Genomic DNA, 21,145 nt, shown 5'->3' on the forward strand with positions numbered 1-21,145 from the left:
CTATCTGAATTACACTTCCATTTAAGCAGAATATCTCAAATGGAGATCGCTAAACTCCAGCTCACTTGTTTGTCGTTGTTTTCAGATCAGCGGAAGTGTCGCCGAAGTTCTGCAGTGTAGAGAGAGTGCATGTGCATGGTTGCCAGATTGCAAAGATTAAGTAAACCACAGGGTAGAAAAGCAAAATATTTAAAATATTGACATCTGGCAACCACAAACATGAAAGCTCATGGCGCCCGCAGCTGAATCAATCATCCATTCATTTTCCAAACCGCGCTAGTCCAACATAGTATAAATTCCTTTTTAAACTGATCATTAAATTGTTTAATTAAGGTTTGTATATAGTTTCCTGGCAGAGTTCAACATAAATATTCATTACTACTGGAGCTGCCAGTTTGCTACGTTTCAAATAATTATTATTATACAGCAAGCACAAACTATGCGAAAATGGCAGCTCTTCTGGTGCACTCAGTGTCCGAATTCACTCACTCATTTCATTCACTCCTTCAAGTGGACTATATTAGTGAAGTAATGTAGGGAATTGTGAATGAGGGTATAGGGGGAGATTTCGGACACAGCAATCGAGTTTGTTAACAAAATTAACACTTTTTTTTTTCTTTTCCAGTTATGGCAAATTTGAGTGAAATTACATTCAACCAACAAGCTACACTGAGTTAGAGGAACTTAATAATTTTTAACATAATACATAATCATAAATTGATTACTCAAAAGAAAAAGAAAAAAAAAGAAAAGAAAAAAAAAAGGTAACCACAAAAACTTCAACATTACAGAAACTCTTTTAAATGTCAAACATAACAGCATTAAACACTAACAGGTATTTACTTTCACTGAAGAAGAAGAAGAAGAAGAAACACTAAGATAATGAGAGCAAAGGATGCTGGGAACTAGAAATCTAATTTCCAAAGTTATCAAGACAATTTCATTAAGTTACTACAGCTTAATTAAAAAATAAAATAAAAAATCAATTAACAGAAATTTGAGTTTGAAATGCACACAATATTAAGTTGATGTACTGATCAACATTATTATGTCAACAGAACTCAATAAAATAATGTTTGCAACTTAAAAAAGTTTAATTACAACAATAAATTAGAATTTTTAACTTGCAACCATGCATTTATTTACTTTTTAGTGTAAATTCCAGCATTCATTTTACTTTGTAATTACATAGGTAATAATTGAGTAATAATAAAAAGCTACTTGTAAGTAATATGTAATTATGCTTGTAATCATGCCGTTATTAGTAGTGCTTGCTAAGGCAGGATACTTAGTACAGTTTATGCCATGAACATGAGTGAGATACTTACATTTTGCCTGGCGGATAATAAAAAGATTGAAAAATTAAGAGGTCAAAATATCATGGATTTTGAAGGTGGGCTCTTTTGATTGGGCTGCCACTAGCAACCCCCTAAACAACTTAATAATCAGAATCCACCTGACCTTAAAGAGCTTGAGCATTTAACGTGGCAGACGACAAAAACTAATGATAAACAGAACGTTATCATACTCTGGTGTGGGCACTAATGTAGTTAGGTAGTTATCTTTATAGTTATCATACTTGGTGTCATACCTTAAAACAACAGTCTCCAAACCACTGTCTATATTAAATACAGAAGCGTGTCTTGTTCCGTGCTCTGCAACGTGTTGTACATTATGTCATTCTGCCACAGCTGCATAATGACTGCTGTTAGAAATAACAAAGTGAGTAGTAATGCATTTCATCTCCAGCAGAAAAAAAAAAAACAAACAAACAAAAAAAACATTTTGGTTTACTGCTAAAGATTATGGGGTTCAATAAAGAAAGTGAAAGATGAAGACAAACATAATATTAAGGATCATTAAAGAGGATTCATTTCCTCAAGCACAGACTGACCCATCAACTCAGAGCATAAAGTGCTAAATAACAGCCTGGCTCTAGTGTAATCACTAGTGGACACTCCCATTTATGCCTGTGACTCATGCTAACTATCATGGGAGTTGCTTTAATTACTGTTTACATTGTGATAGTCCCTTTCTTAGATTATGACTCATTCTGTGTGCAAATCCTATAGGTACCCCTGAGTAATGAGACAATGGCTTGTTTTACTGTAGTGGACAGATTCTGTTTTACACTGAAACAAAATGTGATTTTAATGACAATGAATGCAAAACTATTAAAAATTGCCACACAGAGTTTGGAGCATATCTGCTTGTGTTAAATGCAAGGGTAAATAAATTATTGGTTATAAACAGTACAGTATAACATATACAGTATATATCAAGGCTAATGATTTGTGTATTTGAAGATCTGCGAAGAGTGTCTTAGTCTAGCATTTGTCCTTGAGTCACTGCCAATACTGCCTTAAATAGACTTTATAGACATCTTTACTAACATGAGATTTTGTCCAAATGAAACTGAGAGTCCACGCAGCTACAGTAAACTCAATAACCTGTAAGCTGATGAAAACATAATGTGATGCACTTACTGCCTCAGATGTGGCTGTTCTAATGACCAGTGCTTGAAGTGTAAAAATAAAAGTACAGGTGTTGTGCCGAACTCTGACCCCTCCAAGTATTGGTAGGTTTATGATTAGGTGTGGGGTTAGGCTTAGGCAATCAGGTAGCGACTTCAACGAGGGGGGTAATAATTTGGAAGGGAGTTGAAATTCGGCACAACACCAGTACTCCCAATGCTCAGTTCAAAACGCGTTGATTTAGCACTGATTTAGCACTGTTATCACGTATTAACACAGTACTAACATGTTTTAACATATTTAACACACTGATAACATGTTTCTAGCATCAATTAACATGTTTTAACATGTCGCTAACATGATTTTAGCAGGATTTAACACATTACTAACATATTTTAGCATGAATTAGCACATTGCTAATATGTTTTTGTCATGAATTAGTACATTACTAACATGTTTTGGCATTTTCCTAACATGAATTAGCAAACTGCTAGCATGATTTGCCACACTGCTAGCATAATTTAACACATTGCTAACATGTTTTAACATATTTAACACTCAGATAAATAAACATGATCATATTTTAGTATGTTGCTAGCATGTTTCTAACATGATTTAACACATTTCTAACATGATTTAACACTTTGCTAAGAAATGTTAATGTTACTTGCATTAATTAACACAACAATAGCATGTTTTAGCCTGTTGCTAGCATGATTTAACACACTGTTAGCATGAGTTCCTGAAGAAGGGAGGGGCAGCAGGCTTCCGTACATGCAACATGTACACAAGGAAAACTGGCAGTATGCTAAAGGTAAAAATAGAGAAGTACCGGCCCCTTTCATGCACTGCTAATGATGAACAAAAACATATGTCTGATATTCTCAAATTCACCTGTCAAAAAACTCGGGACTCCATCTGAGCTTCATTTTGGTAAACTGTTAATAATGTAATGACACTTTAAAAGTGTCTAAACATATAAAAAGCCACAATATCAACTTTGACAATGCAGTGTTTAATTATTTAAATGTTTTTTAGTGTGAAATTTTACTTTTATAGACAAACTAAATTTCTAGGTAAAAAGTATGAAAAATTGTGTTCTGTGCATTTTGTGAACTTTAAGTATTGTTTTACTGTAAAGTTCTTGCAATCAACTCTGCCTTTTTTTAAATTACAATTATATACAAACATTTATGGGTTTTAATTCCTGTCTTACATAAGATATTCATTTAGGGTACATTTACACAACAACGTACTAAAAACGTAAAAGTTTTTCATCTAAAACGCCCGAAAACGCTGTATTCTGCTCCCAGGTCAGTAGGTGGCGATGTCACTTTGTAAAGAAACACTACGTGCATGTAATATGCATGCGTGTGACAGCACTGTTTTCACAAGTTTGTGTTTTTGTACACAGAGATAATAATAGAAACATTTGAAAAAACTTGCACTTTGAAACGCGAATTCAGATGTTTGCGTTTTCAGGCCCCAAAACGCCATTGTAGTGAAAATAAATGGTCAAAACGCATAAAGTTTTCTGTTTTTAGTTTGTTGTGTAAATGGAGCCTTCCATTTTGTTTAAAGACTGATTTTTTTTTTGTATATAAGTAATTTTGTTAAGTATAAATATTAAGTCATTTAGAGCATATTTGTGGATCCAGGCTACCATCTTAACCCACAATGTCAGCAGTCAGTTTACCAGACAAAAGAAGTCTCTGTTCAATTAAGACAGGTGAATGAATGTCACTCAGAGGTCACTAGGAAGGTGACCAAAGCTCAGCCAGCAGTCATGTGACATGATCAACTTGAGTGATGTCGCAGTAAAAAGGGCAACAGGCTCATTAACCATCAACAATTGCTCTTATTCAAACAGCAAACAACAAATCTCAGTAAATCTCATGTTTGCCTTAGACCGGAGTGAAATGAGCTGTTTGAGGGCTGCGTCTCAATGTTCAAAAGAGCCATTAAGCCTTTCTCTGGTGCTGTGATGGAAATTAATCTGTGTTGAAAGGAAGAATATGCAGCTCTTGCTTGCTTTATGAAAATACCAACAAAAAAAGTGTTTGTGCCATATACTCTCAGATCTCTCCTCGCCCTCCCTCCATTTCCTTTTTAATACGTTTTAGTGTTCATAAGCACTAACTGCTAATGCTAATTGGGTAAAGTATCCGCTTTGAAAACAAATAGCCCTGTTTTTAATGAACAGACAGGATGCAGACAAAACTCGAGCATGAAGAAGATCAGAAAATTACCTGTCTACTGTGCACTTACTGACCTTTTATTTTTCTTGTACTTAGACACAGCAGCAATCAAATCCAGAAAACTGCTGTATACAACAGTATGTTTAGATTTTCTAAAGAAAACAAGAGTTATGCTTGCCTAGGGTGTTGCTATGTGGTTGCTAAAGTGTTCAGAGTGTTGTTTTGAGCACATTTCTTTTTGGTTTTTATTATGTTTTGTATGTTACTGTGGTTGTTAAGATGTTCAAAGCATGTTTAGTATGTTGTTATATGGTTACTAATCATTTCTCAATGGTTCCTATGTGGTTGCTAGGATGCTCAGGATGGTTATTGAGCGATTCATCCTTTATATCTATAGTACAGTGGTACGGGATGATACTTTACAACATACTTCAACTAAATAAAAAAAGTTTTATTTACTAAACTTTGAAGCTGGCTTGAGAAAGCCTGGCCAAAACTATGAAGTTTTAACGCTTTAAGGGTGCTTTCACACCTGCCTCATTTAGTTCGGTTGAATCGTAGCAGAGTTCGTTTGCCCCTTTGGTGCGGTTCGTTTGGGCAGGTGGGAAAGCAGCAATCGCACTCGGGTGCGCACCAAAAGCGGACCAAACAAGCGTACCGAGACCTGCTTGAAGAGGTGGTCTCGGTACGCTTTCAAACGAACTCTGGAGCGGTTCGCTTGAGATGTGAAAGCAATCGACCCAGTTAACGGACCAACGAACCAAATTATATCATTTTCATAACGGAAAATATGATATAAAAATCAGTAATGTCTGATTCTGTGAGTGAGCACATTATTTACATTATCTGAAAGCCAACGATCGCCTCTGGTGTGTAATTACACTTCTCCGTGCGAGAATGCTGTCCCGACGAAGTCTCAATTCCCGCTCTGCTTTATTATAAAATTCAAATGGTCTCTCTCGACAGACACACGGACAACAGGTCGCCTACTAGACAGCGCTGGGAAATCCAGAGATGGAGAGAGAGAGAGAAAGAGCGCGGGTTTGAATTTGCCGCAGCAAATATGAATTAACTGCGGGAGAGAGCTACATTTATAAAGTGTTTGTGTGTGTCTCGACAGTTACAAATAAAGCCACAATAAACTCATGGAGCGAACTTGTCAATCATTATTTTGATGGATGACGCAGAGAAAATTCTGACCAATAAGAGGACAGTTTTACTCCCATGTGACTTATCTTAACGCATTTTGGTACACTTTGAAATTTTGCCATGTGAAAGCGAACCGAACCAAGAAAAAAAAGCAACATTGTAACAAATTTAGTCCCTGTTTCGGAACAAAACAAGCGATCCATAGGTGTGAAAACACCCTAAGTTTGAAGGTTTTGAAGGCAATAGTCTATCAGACAGAGAGTTGATTGACACTTTGCCAACAAATTTTAATGTTTCTTACATGAATTAACATAAAAATAGCATGTTTTAGCATGTTGCCAGCATGATTTAGCACACTGTTAGCATGAGTTCCTGAAGAAGGGAGGGGCGGAAGGCTTCCGTACATGCAACATGTACACAAGGAAAACTGGCAGTATGCTAAAGGTAAAAATAGAGAAGTTAACACAGTACTAACATGTTTTAACATATTTAACACACTGATAACATGTTTCTAGCATCAATTAACATGTTTTAACATGTTGCTAGTATGATTTTAGCAGGATTTAACACATTACTAACATGTTTTAGCATGAATTATACATTGCTAACATGTTTTGGCATTTTTCTAACATGAATTAGCAAACTGCTAGCATGAATTAACACATTGCTAACATGTTTTAACATATTTAGCACACTGATAAATAAACATAATCATAGTTTAGTATGTTGCTAACATGTTTCTAACATGATTTAACACGTTTCTAACATGATTTAACACTTTGCTAAGAAATTTTAATGTTACTTGCATTAATTAAAACAACAATAGAATGTTTTAGCCTGTTGCTAGCATGATTTAGCACACTGTTAGTATTAATTAACACATTGCTGACGTTTTAACATATTTAACATACTGATAACATGTTTCTAGCATCAATTAGTGTTTTAACATGTTGCTAGCATTGATTTAGCAGGATTTAACACATTACTAACATGTTTTAGCATGAATTAGCACATTGCTAACATGTTTTTATCATGAATTAGTAGATTGCTAACATGTTTTGGCATTTTTCTAACATGAATTAGCAAACTACTAGCATGATTTACCACACTGCTAGCCTGAATTAAGACATTGCTAACATGTTTCAACATATTTAGCAGAGATAAATAATAATAATAATAATAATAATCATATTTTAGTATGTTGCTAGCATGATTCTAGCATGATTTAACACATTGCTAGCATGTTTTTTGCATGAATTAGCTCATTGCTAGCATGTTGCTAACATCATTGATCACATAGCTAGCATGTTTTAACATTATGCTTGCATGATTTAACATGTCTTTAGCATGAATTAGCACATAGCTAACATGTTTTGGCATGTTTCTAACATGAATTAAGAAACTGCTAGCATGTTTCTAACATAATTTAACACATTGCTAAGCTGTGTCTCATTTCGAAGGCTGTGTCCTCCGGAGGTTGCATTTGAAGGCTCCATACATGATCAAGGATGTCTGATTTAAGAAAAGTAACCATAATAAAATTGACTGTTATTCCTCGTGAGGTGTAAAATACTGTAATTTCTTTCTTACTTTGAAATCTAACTGTTACTTTTCTTAAATGAGCCTTGATGATGTATGCAGCCTTCAAATGCGACTTCCGGAGGACGAAATGAGATGCAGCACTATAGCATGTTGTAACATTTTGCTAGCATGATTTAGCACATTTCTAGCACAAATTAGCACATTGCTAACATGTTTTAGAATGCTGTCCGAGGCTAGTTGTTAAAGGTGCAGTATGTAATAATTCTGTCCGCTAGAGGTCGCTAGCCCTCTACCGCATAGTGTTGCCATATGGCAACACACACTTTGTGTTCATTTCCTTGCCACTGTCTCTTTAACAGAACATTCTCGGTTTTTTTGTTGGTAAGAGAAGACCTTAGTTTAGCCAATGATGTGCTTTGGTTAAGTCACATAACATGCAATTTTTTTCTGTGGCGCGATTTTCTGACAGACTGCCGTCTCTTGTATGTAGTTGCTGAAAGCAAATTAAAACGTCAGTAACAAACAAGGACCCGCCCATGTCACATTCACAAAAAAATTGTTAACATCATCTCAGGTAAGTTATGATAACATATTCACCACTCAAAAAAGTTTTTATGAAATTAGTTTTTGGTAAATCGATAAAATGTCTGTGTTGCCATATGGCAACACTGCGCAATAATGGAATGACATTATTATAATAGGTTAGATAGCTAGCAAAGGCCAGCTGCAGTCTGTTAAGCTATAACAATAAAAACATTAATGCAAGTGATATAATGTTGATTAGTCATATGTTAAGGACTGCCATGACATTTATATTATGGATTAAATCAACATCGGAGACCTGCCACCACAGCCACTATACTGGCCCAGACCAACCACTGTCCTACCATGGTGTCTCAAAAAGGCAGGTGCAAGTGGATGTAAGTGTATTGTTAGGGTGAAGTGCACCAAATGTGATGTGTACATGTGTCTCACCTCTGAAAAAAAAATGCTTTTTGAAGTTTCATATAGAACAAAAGGGGAAGTTTCAAGGATTATGGGGGGTTCATGTTCATAACTTTCCTCTCATAAGATTGTGTAATGTTGAATTTTCATGAACTACAATATTTTTGGTTTTATGTCAATGTTTTATGATACATGATGAACATTATTAGATTTGTTTTTAACTGTCTACATTTGCAATTTAAATAATATTCATGGAAAACGTAATGAAATTCAAAGAATATAAAGCATTATTCAGCAAAAGAATAAATTCCATAAATAAAAGCACAAGATGTTGAAAAATAAGTATAAGGTTTTGTTTATATTCACTGCTAAAGCTTATAATAGCACCAATTTATTCAATACAAACAACATTTCTGAGGAAAAATATTAACTATATACATTACATTATAATATATTACATTACATTATAATAATATACATTACTATATACATATACAATAGTTATTTCCACTATTGCGCGTTGTTGCCATATGGCAACATATCAAAAAGTACCTTAAAATAATATTTTTTTCCATTTTTTTTTTTTTTTTTTTACAGCACTTCAAGTTAAGCCATTCTAAGAAAAGAAAAAGAGTCAAAATTTTTTTTTTTTTTTTTTATAAATTTATCATAATGCATGCGGTAGAGGGCTAGAGGCCTACTCAAAACAAGTGATGATGCAAGTTTGAGTGCTGAATCTTGGGACATCAACGGGCGGTGGAATAGAATAGGGATAGGACTCGGGAAGAAATCATGTTCATGGATGAGATTATTAATGTTACTGTAGTGTGAGGCAGAGCAGGAGCGAGTGTTGTGGAGCTGAACGAGGAGCTGGAGCGATTGATCAACACACGCCTCACGAGCAGCGGGACTTTTATTATGTCACAGTCGCCGGCGCCGCTTCCGCTTTTCCGGTCATGAGTATGAGGTAACGCAGTTCTGTTTATCATATTAGATACATTTGAGAGTGTTGAAAATGATGTTATAACGTTACTCTGTGCGTTCGCTCGGCGGCTGCTGTGAGACACTGTTACACACTGCAGTAAGATCGATTTTAAAATATAAGATTAAATACTGGATGGATTGTGTTGATAAATGGCATGCAATTCATTTTAAAACATATTGTATGATGGAGAAAATGCTGTATTACTCTAACTAAAAATAAAGCTGCATCTGATTATGCTATGCTAGCTACTTCACAAAATAGTGTTTTTCTCTGAGGCATGATAAAGCATGAGACTCGCCAAAAATCAAGAAAATTTGATTTAAACAATAAGACTAAAAGTGTTGAGCTATATAACAACAATTAGTTTTCTGTCTATAAATATATCAAAACAGTTGTTCCCTTGCCTATTAAAACATGTAAATATTAAAGCTTTCCATGGTTACTACAAAATAAAACCGGAAACCGAGGGTAACTCGGGTATGACGCAATTGACAGGCGACTCCTCACACGTCGCAGAGCCTTGGTAAAAATTGCAATTTTCTCACGATTTACAAATAGTTGGAAACATTTGGGATATTGTAAGTACTCAAGTGAACAAAATATATAACACTGGCCTAGTGGTTTTTGGATATTTTACTGCAAAATTCTTACATAAGCTTTGCTAGTGATAGACAGCTTAAATGCTCTATAATATAATTATAGTATAAAAGTTTTCACCCCCTCAATGTAAGTCAATATCAATTTAGGATTGTTCGGAAGTCCGATCAGTTAGAAAAGATATAGCAACGCAAATCAGAATAGTCTGAAGGTCTCACCCAAGTTTGGTAGTGAAAGGAATTTTAGTCTCTTCGACTCTTCTGTATGTGTTCATGTGTTTTAGGGAGGAGGCGTGGCTTTTGAGACGCTCTGAAGGGATGGTGGTGATCTTATGCTATCAAAACTAGCTCACCATTGCTAGCCTCTCTGAACATCACCTACCCTACCCTACCTTTAAGAGTTTATTCAAATGACTAACCATATATGAGCTATAGTAATAGTGATGCTTGTCTTTCCAGGTACCACTACTAATTATTCCATTTTCTAAACCAAGCTACTCTGTCTTTCTTTGAATATTCTCCCTCAACCCCATTGGCTTCAAACAGCTCACGGTTTCACACTCACCCCTCACCCGCTGGCAACGGCAGCCTTTGATGTCGTGACATTGCTTTTAATTTCAGCTCGCCTGACAATACTTTGCCTTTGGAATCTCTCAAGAAAGCACAATGCACAAAATGCAGTAAGACTGCTGACTTTGCTCTGCATGCAAAGTTCAAGGTAGTTCAGCGATGTGTTCTCATTAGTATTCGTAGGTGTTCGTATGTTCTAGTACAGATGCATTTTTTAATGTTAGATCTGAGCAATATCAACATATTGGCATCTAAAACAAACCGTGAAAGAGATCAGAGGGTTAGTTTCAAACCTGTATGACTTTCTTTATTTTGCGAAACAAAACAAGATATTTTGAAGAACTGTTTTTTTTGTCAAAATAACACTGGACCGCATTGACTTTCATTGAATGGACTAGCAAAAACAAAATTTCTTCTTTTCATACAGGTTTGGAAAGACATGAACTGATCACAGAATATTTTAGATTTGGTAATCCTGGTTAAAGGTATCCCCAGGGTAAACGTGGGAACGCACGCACACATCCCGACTGATACGTCACATCAAACGTTTGGTTCTTTAATCATGTTCCTTAACTGCCCTTCTAATTTTATGGCTATTAAAGACATATTAAACAATGCTGTATGTTAAATATAGATCTTTTGAAGCATTGATCTTCCCTTTTAAACATCACAGAGTATGGACTGAGACTGGACTTTAATGATGGATTTGGGGGCACTTGACCTTTAAAGGATTGATGTCGCTATGTGACTTTCCAACGCTGCATATAATTGCTTCCACTTTCGGATCTCTCAGCTACACAGAATAATGAGCAAGTTCTCAGAGCAGTTCAGTGTTGTAGCGTCAACATCAGCATAGCACTGAGAAACATGAAAAACTGCTGTTGCATTATAAGAGGCGTAGCCCTAATTGAGTTATGCAATGCAACAAGTTTCCCACGATCCTCACCTTTGGTGAACCGGCATGTTGCGAAACTTCTCTTAATAAAATAAGGTGTCTGGATGAAATGACAGGTATAGTGGAGTCTGAAGTCCAAAATGAAAAGATGAGGTTTTTTTTTTCTTCTTAATTAAAACCTGCAACTATTTTTTTTCATACTTTTATTATATCTATATATATATATATATATATATATATATATATATATATATATATATATATATATATATATATATATATATATATATATATATAAATGTGAAAATTTTAACAAAGTAAGAGAGATCATATAAAATGAATGTTATTTTTTTTTATTTAGTACTGTCCTGAGTAAGATATTTTACATTAAATATGTTTACATATAGTCCACAAGAAAAAAAAAAAAAAATAGCAGAATTTATTAAAATAACCCCACTCAAAAGTTTGGGAACCATTGGTTCTTAATACTGTGAGTTGTTACCTGGATGATCTACGACTGTTTGTTTGTTTTTTTGTTTTTTTTATGATGGTTGTTCATGATCCCTTGTTTGTCCTGAGCAGTTAAACTGCCCAATATTCTTCAAATAAATCCTCCAAGTCCCAAAAATTCTTCAGTTTTCCAGCATCTTTTGTGTATTTGAACCATTTCTAGCAGTAACTGTATGATTTTGAGATCCATCTTTTCACATGGAGGACAACTGAGGGACTCAAACTCAACTATTAAAAAAGGTTCAAACATTCACTGATGCTCCAGAAGGAAACACGATTCACTTTATGAATTTGAAGATCAATGTAAATTGTACTTAATTTGTCTTCCATGAAACATGCAAGCATCTTCTGTTGCTTCCAAAGGGCAGTAAAATGAAATTAAATGAAGAAAAAAAAGAAAAGAAAAGATAATTCAACAAAATAAGAACAATTTGGACATCATCTTCCTGTTCAAAAGTTTTCACCCCTGGCTCTTAATGCATTGTGTTATATTGTGTGTGTGTATATATATATATATATATATATATATATATATATATATATATATATATATATATATATATATATATATATATATATATATGAAAGTCACTAACCAAATAAACAAATTAGTGACTTTGATCCTGTAAACTCATGTGAACTTTGTACAGACGGTCACATTTACTACTTACATTGAAACCAAGATGCTCTTTGGAACAGTGTAAGATCATCTTAGATAACAATTATCAATTTTGGTCATGTCAGAGCTACATTCCTAATTGCTTCATATACATTTTTATAATACTTATTTTTATTGGTGGTCTCAGACTCTGAGCCCAATGAATATGGTGTGTATATATATATATATATATATATATATATATATATATATATATATATATATATATATATATATATATATATATATATATATATATATATATATATATATATATATACACATATATATATATATTAGCATTAAATGAATCTACTTTAACAAGTAGCATTATTTATATAGCCAAACCGCTTTATCCTCATCATGATAGCGCGTTAATTTTTATCCAGATAATTTTATTATAATCATTGATAATCACAACTATAAACGTGCTTAAAGCTCATTGTGATTATGAGTGGAATACATCTTAAACATGACGATGAGAAGTAAACAGATTGGCCATTTTTAAATGTTTAGAAAAGCAAACTAATCCTTGGCAAAACATTTCAGCGCTCCACCTGCCAGGAATCACCTAGGGCATGTTTCCCCCTTTAGCAATTCACAAAGGCGGCAATTTGCAATGTTTTTCTGTGAGAACACATTCGTCTATTTTGACAAGTCTGTGGAACACCCCTCCAGTGGGTGTTGAGACCAACTTGTGCACAACATATGAGATCGAGGAATCTATGAACACGACTGTTGCATTGCTAATGCAGGTAACTGCAATTTATCTTCTAGTGAGATATCAGGTGAAATGTGAATATTAGGTTGTTTCAAAAGATCCCTTTTTTTAATGCACTGTAGGTTTATAGTTTATTAAACACTCAATTCTGAAGAAAATGTTGTGCTTGTTAGCGTAAACATTACTGCTACAGTGTCCAAAATCTAGAGAAGGGTGATTTCAAAAGTCAAAGACCTTTATTTCTCTATGGGATTTTCACCTACTTTATCCACCAAGTTAATCTTAAATCTGACTTCTTACAAAAGCTCAATTTGAGATATAATTCATGTCTGTAACCCCCCCCCCCAAAAAGTTTAATACTTAGGATTAGCTGATTTGTTCAACTATCAAGCATTAGCAATAGTGAAACATCACTATCTAGAAGTTGGTCTAAAACACTAATGAAAGAAAGTGAAGCAAAACAACAAATCAAACTTGTCCGATAAGAATTTCTTATTATTCCAATAAAAAATACATTCATACAGAAATATAACAATTTTGCAAAACAATTTCAAATAAAATTCATATAAAGCAAAAACAAATAAAAATCTTAGAAAAAGGTTTTTTTCTGTGTTTTCCGTCCTAACGTTTCCGTTTTTATTCTTTTGTACAAATATTCTTTAGACAAGAGGGATTCATGTGAGAAAACATAAGTGATAGAAAGTGTTGGTAGAAGCAAGCAAATGGAAAACTTGATTAAGGCTCCATTAGCACTTGACTAATATTGGCCACTGTTGGAAAGACACAATGTTCTTTGCCCAAGAAACCCTGGCTGGTCTGATTTAATGGCAGCACAAGCTGCTTCAAGTTACTTTTCTCCTGCTGAAACAATCCGTATCTACGAAGCTGCTCAACATGCAACAGTGTCAAACCTTCATCGCACGGCGCTTATAAAAGCACAATACTCAAAGAATTCAAGCATATAACTATGTACAATAAATTTAATCGATCGTTTGGTCCCTGAAAACATTATAGTTTACATTTCAGGCAAAAGAAATGCACAAAGCCGAACGAGCGGCTTTCTCTGCGTCCGTAAATTTCCATTGTAAATGTTGAAAAAGTGTGCGATATATCTTTATCTTTCTGGATGGCTGTGCACTGTTTCCACAATACTGTCGCTGGACTAAAACAACGGCATCCAGACAGGTCAATATCGAACTGCCCGAGTCAGCAGTCTGTAGCAGGCAGGGCCTTCAGCAATTCATTACAGAGAGGCAGTACAAGGCAAGGCCTGTCTGACTGGAGCTTGTTAATTACAATAAATCTTTAGGCGCTTTTTTTTTTTTTCTTTATTCTTGGTTACAAGGGACGGGGGGAGTTGGCATTCCACAAACGTTCAAGCCTTGCGTTACACAACAGCCTGTTTTAAGAGCTTTTTGTCTCTCACAGATAGAGATCTAAAGCGTACTCAAAAGATCATTCAGTAGATACCAAATCCGTAACTTTAAGTGCTCTACATTGCAGATTTGACAACATCTAGAAATGCGAGGGCAAATATTAGTGACAGAGAATGAAATCGCATGCTCAAGAATAACAATATATCATGTATCTACAAGGGCTTGGTTTACAGTGGCCTCGGAAATGGGAAAGGTGCATGTTCATGTGAAACAGAGCCTTAATAAAGCTTTTTCGATCACTTATACATGACATTTTGCGACCCCCAATTGGAAAGGTCACTTGCATAAGGCACCATTAAGGCCAACAGTGCATTAACAACAGGTAAAATGGATAGAAAGAGAGAATTTAGTCCTCAAGATGAAATGGTCGCTGATTGGTAGTATTTTCCCCCCCTCATTGGAAAAAGAAAAAAGAGGGAATTTAGAGTGAAGAATGATCAATGTGTTTATGTACAATATTGTAACATTTAACCAATTGTATTTAGCTGCGCTTTATTGGAATCTATTTGCAGTCCCAATTACAAAAAAAAAAAAAAAAAGAAGAAAAAAAAAAAAAAAAAGAGAGAGAAGTACAAACCCCAATACCATGCAACACCTGTTTATGATAGTGAAGTTATAATTGTGTTACATCTCTAAGCACACAGCTTATACAACGGACTACAAATGAGCTTTTGTAGCCTGTCAAAAAAACAAGCTACCGAACACATTGCACATTTAGTAGCTGCACCGAACACCAAAAAAGCCACTTTCATTCAGGACCGAGTTTCCGCCCCCCCTTTAGATGGGGGCAGGGGGTGAAACCCTGGCCGATTCGTCCCCCTCCCGCAGTCTTGCGCCGCAGAGCCCGGGGGCGTCTGGCAGGAGTCCTCAGTCTCACGGCTTCATTCAGACTTTGCCGTTCTCACATACCGTGTGGAAACAAAAACGGAACTTGTTTCCCGACACCATTCAGCCCACAGTGATACACTGGTACCCCCCTCCCACCCTTCTTCTTCGCACACGGGTCATTCATCCGCTCACGTCAAACAGGATTTGTTTTAAAGTACCAGTGTATAGTCCAGGAGTTGTCCAAAACATCATGCACCATACAACACACCATTCATTCGCTCTTTTTTTTTTTTTAATTTTGTTTTGTTTTTTTAACTAAATCATCCTCCTCTGTTCGATTCTTCATACGTGATTTTGTCCCTTCCTTTTCCGTTTCAACAACCAGTCAGTCCGCCTTTATCCCGGGGCTCACGGAGGCACAGGATATGGTGCAAAATGGCATGCTTTGGCTGGAACACACTCCCCCCATTTCTTGCAGGGCCAGGTCAACCAGGAAGCTGGTCAGGACACAACAGATCCCCAGCGTGAAGCTACGACCCGCTCAAAGGTGCCTCTTCATGTGCAGGGCCAGGTGGTCCGACCTGGAGAAACACCTGGAGAAAGAAACAGCAAGAGAAAAGGTGAAAAACAAGGTCAGGCAGGGGCCACAGAAGCCATAAAGTGTGATCAAAGTGTGCATTGCGTCACTGATGAGGCCCCTAGTGGCCCTCCAGGCGAATTTGTGAAACTGGAATAGGTGCCATGAAGGCTAATGAAAGGAAAGCTTGGTTAGGAAAGCTCTGTTTCTCTTTATAGTTTCTTGTTTTAGACTTCTAATTTGTGACCGGTGTTTTGTTTTGCTCTTTCCTCTGTGCTTCCATGTTTGTCACTGTGTCATGAGTCGGGTCAAAGGCAAATCGATGACTATGGCCATCAGCCGAAAACTAGTTATTATAGAGTTTTAAATATGGATATTTTCTTACAAAAACCCATCGCTTCGCTTCACAAGGCCTTTATTAACCCCCTGGAGCCATATGGATTACTTTTATTATTACTATTATTATGGATGGATGAAATTTGGAAAATCTCTGGTTGTGTTCGTCTGAAAGAATATAATCATTTACACCCTAGGATGAGGGTGAGGGTGAGTAAATTATGGGATAATTTTCATTTTTTGGTGAACTATCCCTTTAAAAAAAAAAAAATTGCATTATTTCATTTTTCATTTCAGTTTATAATGGTCACAGAGTGACACTACAGCTGCAAAATTTCCAAATATTACTATAAATATAATTATAAAAATAAATAATTTATAAATCAATAACGTATAATGAAATATGTTGTCTTTTTCCTGACAATTTCATGTTTTTGTGGTGGTGGGGTTAGCTATTATTGTGTGTGTGTGTGTACATTATATATATGACAACATAACGCATAAATTAAACTTTTAATAAGATAAAATAAAAATAAAATGCTGGCAGGTTCCGTGTAGGATATGATCAAATGCTTTGTTTTAAAGGAGAACTATAAAATGCTTCACATCCAGCAACCACAGAAACAAAACGCCAAAAGGGAAGTTGTGTTCAAAGCACAAAGCTCTCAGGAAGGGAAATGATTAACAGAGGAAGTGATGACAAACAGGAGAGGCGCATTTGGTCATAAAACGGAGAGAATATCAATAAAGTATTGCGACAGTGTGACTATTGCGCTTTCAAGCATTTAATGTGATTAGGTAATTAAGTGATAAAATCCAAACATAATGGGGCGACTCCCATCGATGAACCGATAAAACCGAATCAATGCTGAACGCAGAAATCCGTCGCATTTCGCTGCCACACGCATCAAAGGATCGGGGAGACGCAGACGGGCTTTGATGACTGTCACAGGGAGAGATAGCGAGACAGAACTGAACGTACCTGTCACAGTGACTGCATTTAAATGGCTTTGCACCGGTGTGCTTCCTGAAGTGTCGGGTTAGCTCGTCGCTCCTCGCGAAGCGCCACTCGCAGCCTTCCCATGAACACCTGTACGGCTTCTCACCTGTAAACAAAAACACAAACACCTTTCAGAACATTTTGCTAGGTTTCAGCATTCACTAGTCTGAAAGGAATGTGGAACGGCGTGTTCAGTAACGCTCTCAAAAATGCATCTGTAAACAGGATGCATGTTTATGGATCAGGTGACGCAAACAGTCCCAACTTTAATAAGATCCCTCAAGCTCTCAAGGATTGCAGGAATGCACAGTATGCCAAAAGCCCGTCTTATATGCATAAACACCATCCGGAACAATGCGTGTCACACAGAGTCTGTTTTGAATGCGACGGGCCCTTTAAAAAGGGGCCACCCAGATCCCCATTCAAAAGCCTGGTTCTTTCCCATGACGAAACCAAAACTGTTTTGGTAGAGCAGGTTGTTTTCACCCTGGCTGAGTTTCATCCCCTCCCCCATCCGATCCCCCCTCCTTCCTCACCACGGCCGCATTCCAAACAGATTAGGTCACCGTTTAGGCGTGCAGTCATGCGGGGCAAATATTCACAGAGTGACATTAGCCTTGCAGCTGAGGACAGCCTGTGTGAACTCAACTCCATTACACAACTTCACAGGAAGTTGCTTTAATACAGTGTCAAAGACAACGTGAAGCAACGTCACGACCAAAAGCGAAGGTTTCTTACCTGTGTGAGTCCGCTGATGTGCTTTTAAGTGAGAACTCTTTGTGTAAACCTTCCGGCAGCCGTTGAAGTGACACCTGTGCACTCTCCTCCTGCCGTCCGGAGAGGCGTCCCCTCCTGCGGAAGCCTTATCCGAGGCCTTCCCCAGTCCGTTTTGCCGGATCTTCACCGGCACGTGCAAGTCAGTCTGCGTGGAGCCCCACACCTGCGGGACGCCGGGCTCCTGGGGGGTTTCCGGGGAGGACGGAGGCGTGCTGATGATAGAGGAACTCAAGTGATGTGCTGACTCCGTCAGAACCGAGCCCAGCGGGTTGGAGGTAAAGATGTGAGTGGGCGAGAGCTCCTCCGAGCTGTCAGACGCCTCGCTGCTGGCATCCGAATTCATGCTGTTGATTTCTAATATTTGGCAGTCCTGATTGTCCTCTTCCTTGACGCTGGGAAGGTTGCCGTTCCCATCTCCCTTATCTCCACAAGCCAAGATGAGCTTGCTCCAAAGATCTTCTTGGCCCTCAAACTTGAGGTCAGACGCAGAGACGTACGGCTCGCTCTGCAAATATCTCTCCAGCTCCAGACATGTCTGATTCAAAACAGAAAACACCACGTTAGAATGTGCACGAGTTTCCTGCAACTTTGATTGCCAAGGGTTAGTGTAGGTTGACCACACTCTCACCTGCACTTTCACACACTTTCTGCAGAAATCTGTTAAACTGTGTCATGTGGAAACATTAGCGGATATGCAAGACCAATAAAATCAGTTATCGGAGTATTCTAGGTATAAATATGGCTTTGAGGGCTGTATATTGTCTTTCTAGAACAGTTATCCCCTAGTGAGTCATGCAGACATTTCAGAGTCCTTTTAAGGAAGCCACAGAACTTCCTCGGTCGAGTTTCCTCATTCAAACAGCCTGACGTCCCCTCAGCGTACATCTGGACGCATTTGAAAGCGTATTAAGTGTGAACGCACTGCATTTGGGTGCAGAAGTTAACACTTCAAACTGTTTTTCCACTTAATATGATCATTTAGGTGTAAGGTTTAAGCTCTGCACATCCTCAATAACAACAATGATGTTTACCGCGCAAAATTTCCTGAAAAATCTAACGTTAGACTCTCCATCTGGTAAAGGTTTGCTCCTAAAAGCGAATTCTGTCGTTTATTCAACATTATTCCATTCCCACGAGACTTTCAGTCTCAGTCACCATTCACTTTAGTTGTATGGAAGAAGAAACAATGAAAGTGAATGGTGACTGAAGCTGTCAGTCACTAACGGTCAGGTCTGAAACGACATAATGCTGAGGAAATGATGTCTGGTTTTCATTTTAGCAGTATTCTATGCTGGGAAACATTAAGCAATGCAAACGCATGTTTAAATGCCAAGAGATGTGTTCATATGGCCCTATGCCAGAATCCCAAAATGCCTGAGGGAAACTACCTGGATCAATTTCAAGACAAACATTGCCAAGAATACGATGCAACTGTTCAATCACAAGTATATCAGTATCAAGCAGCAGAACCTGCTATGACAGTCAATACGCGCCTCCTATAAACCCCGTTATGTGACAGAACATGTGCTGCAGACTGTCAAATCAACCAGACTATGTCTGAGTAGGAAACGCACAAGAAAACGATGCAATTATTTTCATTACTAAATGGTGTTTTTTGCGATGGTAGCGCAATATAGATCTGACTCCTTAAAAAGTAAAAAAATAAAATAAAATAAATACTTCGTATGCCAAAACAAGCGCATAAACTAAGCTCTGAGTTGATTGACAGCATTAACCGCGCGACAATGTATCCGAATCAAACACGTCACTTAGAACGTTAGAATGTTACAATGTTTCATTCAGCGCAGCGCTTCCGCGGATTGTAAATAACTCTCTCCGATTCCAGTTTAAAGACAGCGAAGTCAAAGCACACGAATCGCGGCGGAAGTTCAATCCATTTCACTTTAAAATTGTTACCTGTTGCCAGTATTCTTCAAGCGATGGCAATGCAGAGAAATAGCCAGTGTCATGGACGATCTGAAGTTCCTGAAAAATGCTGCACATTGGTAGAACATCCATTGCAATCCCAAGTATCAGGCAATAAAAGACAAGAAAAAATATATAGATATCTTGTTGAATCAAGATAAAGTGTGACAAGAAAGCGTCCTCTTCGTGCAATAGCAACGCGGTGCAGCCGTCGCTTTGCTCAGAGTCCGCTAGTCCGTCTGTTGAGCTCACTCTATATTTGCAAACACACTGAACTCACGCACAGCTCTGCGCTCTGTCAACTTCCCCTATTCAAACCTCGCAGCCTGCCTACCCCCTCGTGACAACGTGACGTTCCCTCAAAACACGTCCAATCAAACCAGACCAGGTTGCGCGGGCGCATATGATATCACCTTAAGCCAATGGCAGCGGCGTGTGTTTATAAGTCCGCCCTCGTAGGGCTGTGATTGGTTTATTCAACCGTACGAGGCTGCGCGCTGATTGGAGGTTATTTTTAGAAGCGTATATAAAGGCCCTGCGCTCGAGCCCTTCGCTTCTGTTTCTTGACGACTGAGTGTCACACGCGCATTGGTTTGGCCAGAGCGAGCGCTGTGTGCAATCGGTTGAGTCTCCTAGAGAACTTGAAAGTTTTGAAATACGTTCTTTTTCCATTTTGCCTGTTTTTTTTTTTGCTCCCTAGAGTAACCCCTACAAACAAAAATAAGGGTTTGGAGACGTTCCAAGCATTTTTTGAATACCACAAATAAAGTGTCCCTGTTACTTCACAGATATCAGTGAAATAAATGTCTTATATTCCAATAAAATGTCTCTGGCAGTCTTGTTGGCTTTGTAAACCATAAAAAAAGAGAAGAATTTCTGAAAATGTAGCCAGGCAGATAGGCTATACACTGTTTGTGTGTCAGTCATTGTGTATGTTGATATGTGACCCTGCACCACAAAACCAATCATAAGAGTCTTTTTTTTTGAAATTGAGATTTATACATCATCTGAAAGCTGAATAA

The 21,145-nt window shown here is 37.3% G+C and overlaps 1 protein-coding gene across 1 annotated transcript; it reads right to left on the reverse strand.

The window, feature by feature from the left end:
• Window positions 1-15,735: 15,735 nt before the first annotated feature.
• klf6a (Kruppel like factor 6a) lies at window positions 15,736-20,471 on the reverse strand. Its single transcript, XM_067377896.1, has 4 exons — window positions 20,115-20,471; window positions 18,159-18,732; window positions 17,403-17,526; window positions 15,736-16,100 (listed from the first exon to the last, which is right to left on the reverse strand). Exons 1-4 carry the CDS (start codon window positions 20,214-20,216, stop codon window positions 16,049-16,051), a joined length of 852 nt encoding a protein of 283 aa, XP_067233997.1. The 5' UTR covers window positions 20,217-20,471; the 3' UTR covers window positions 15,736-16,048.
• Between the last annotated feature and the right edge of the window lie 674 nt (window positions 20,472-21,145).

Source organism: Chanodichthys erythropterus, chromosome 23 (assembly GCF_024489055.1).
Source record: "Chanodichthys erythropterus isolate Z2021 chromosome 23, ASM2448905v1, whole genome shotgun sequence".
NCBI lineage: Eukaryota > Metazoa > Chordata > Actinopteri > Cypriniformes > Xenocyprididae > Chanodichthys > Chanodichthys erythropterus.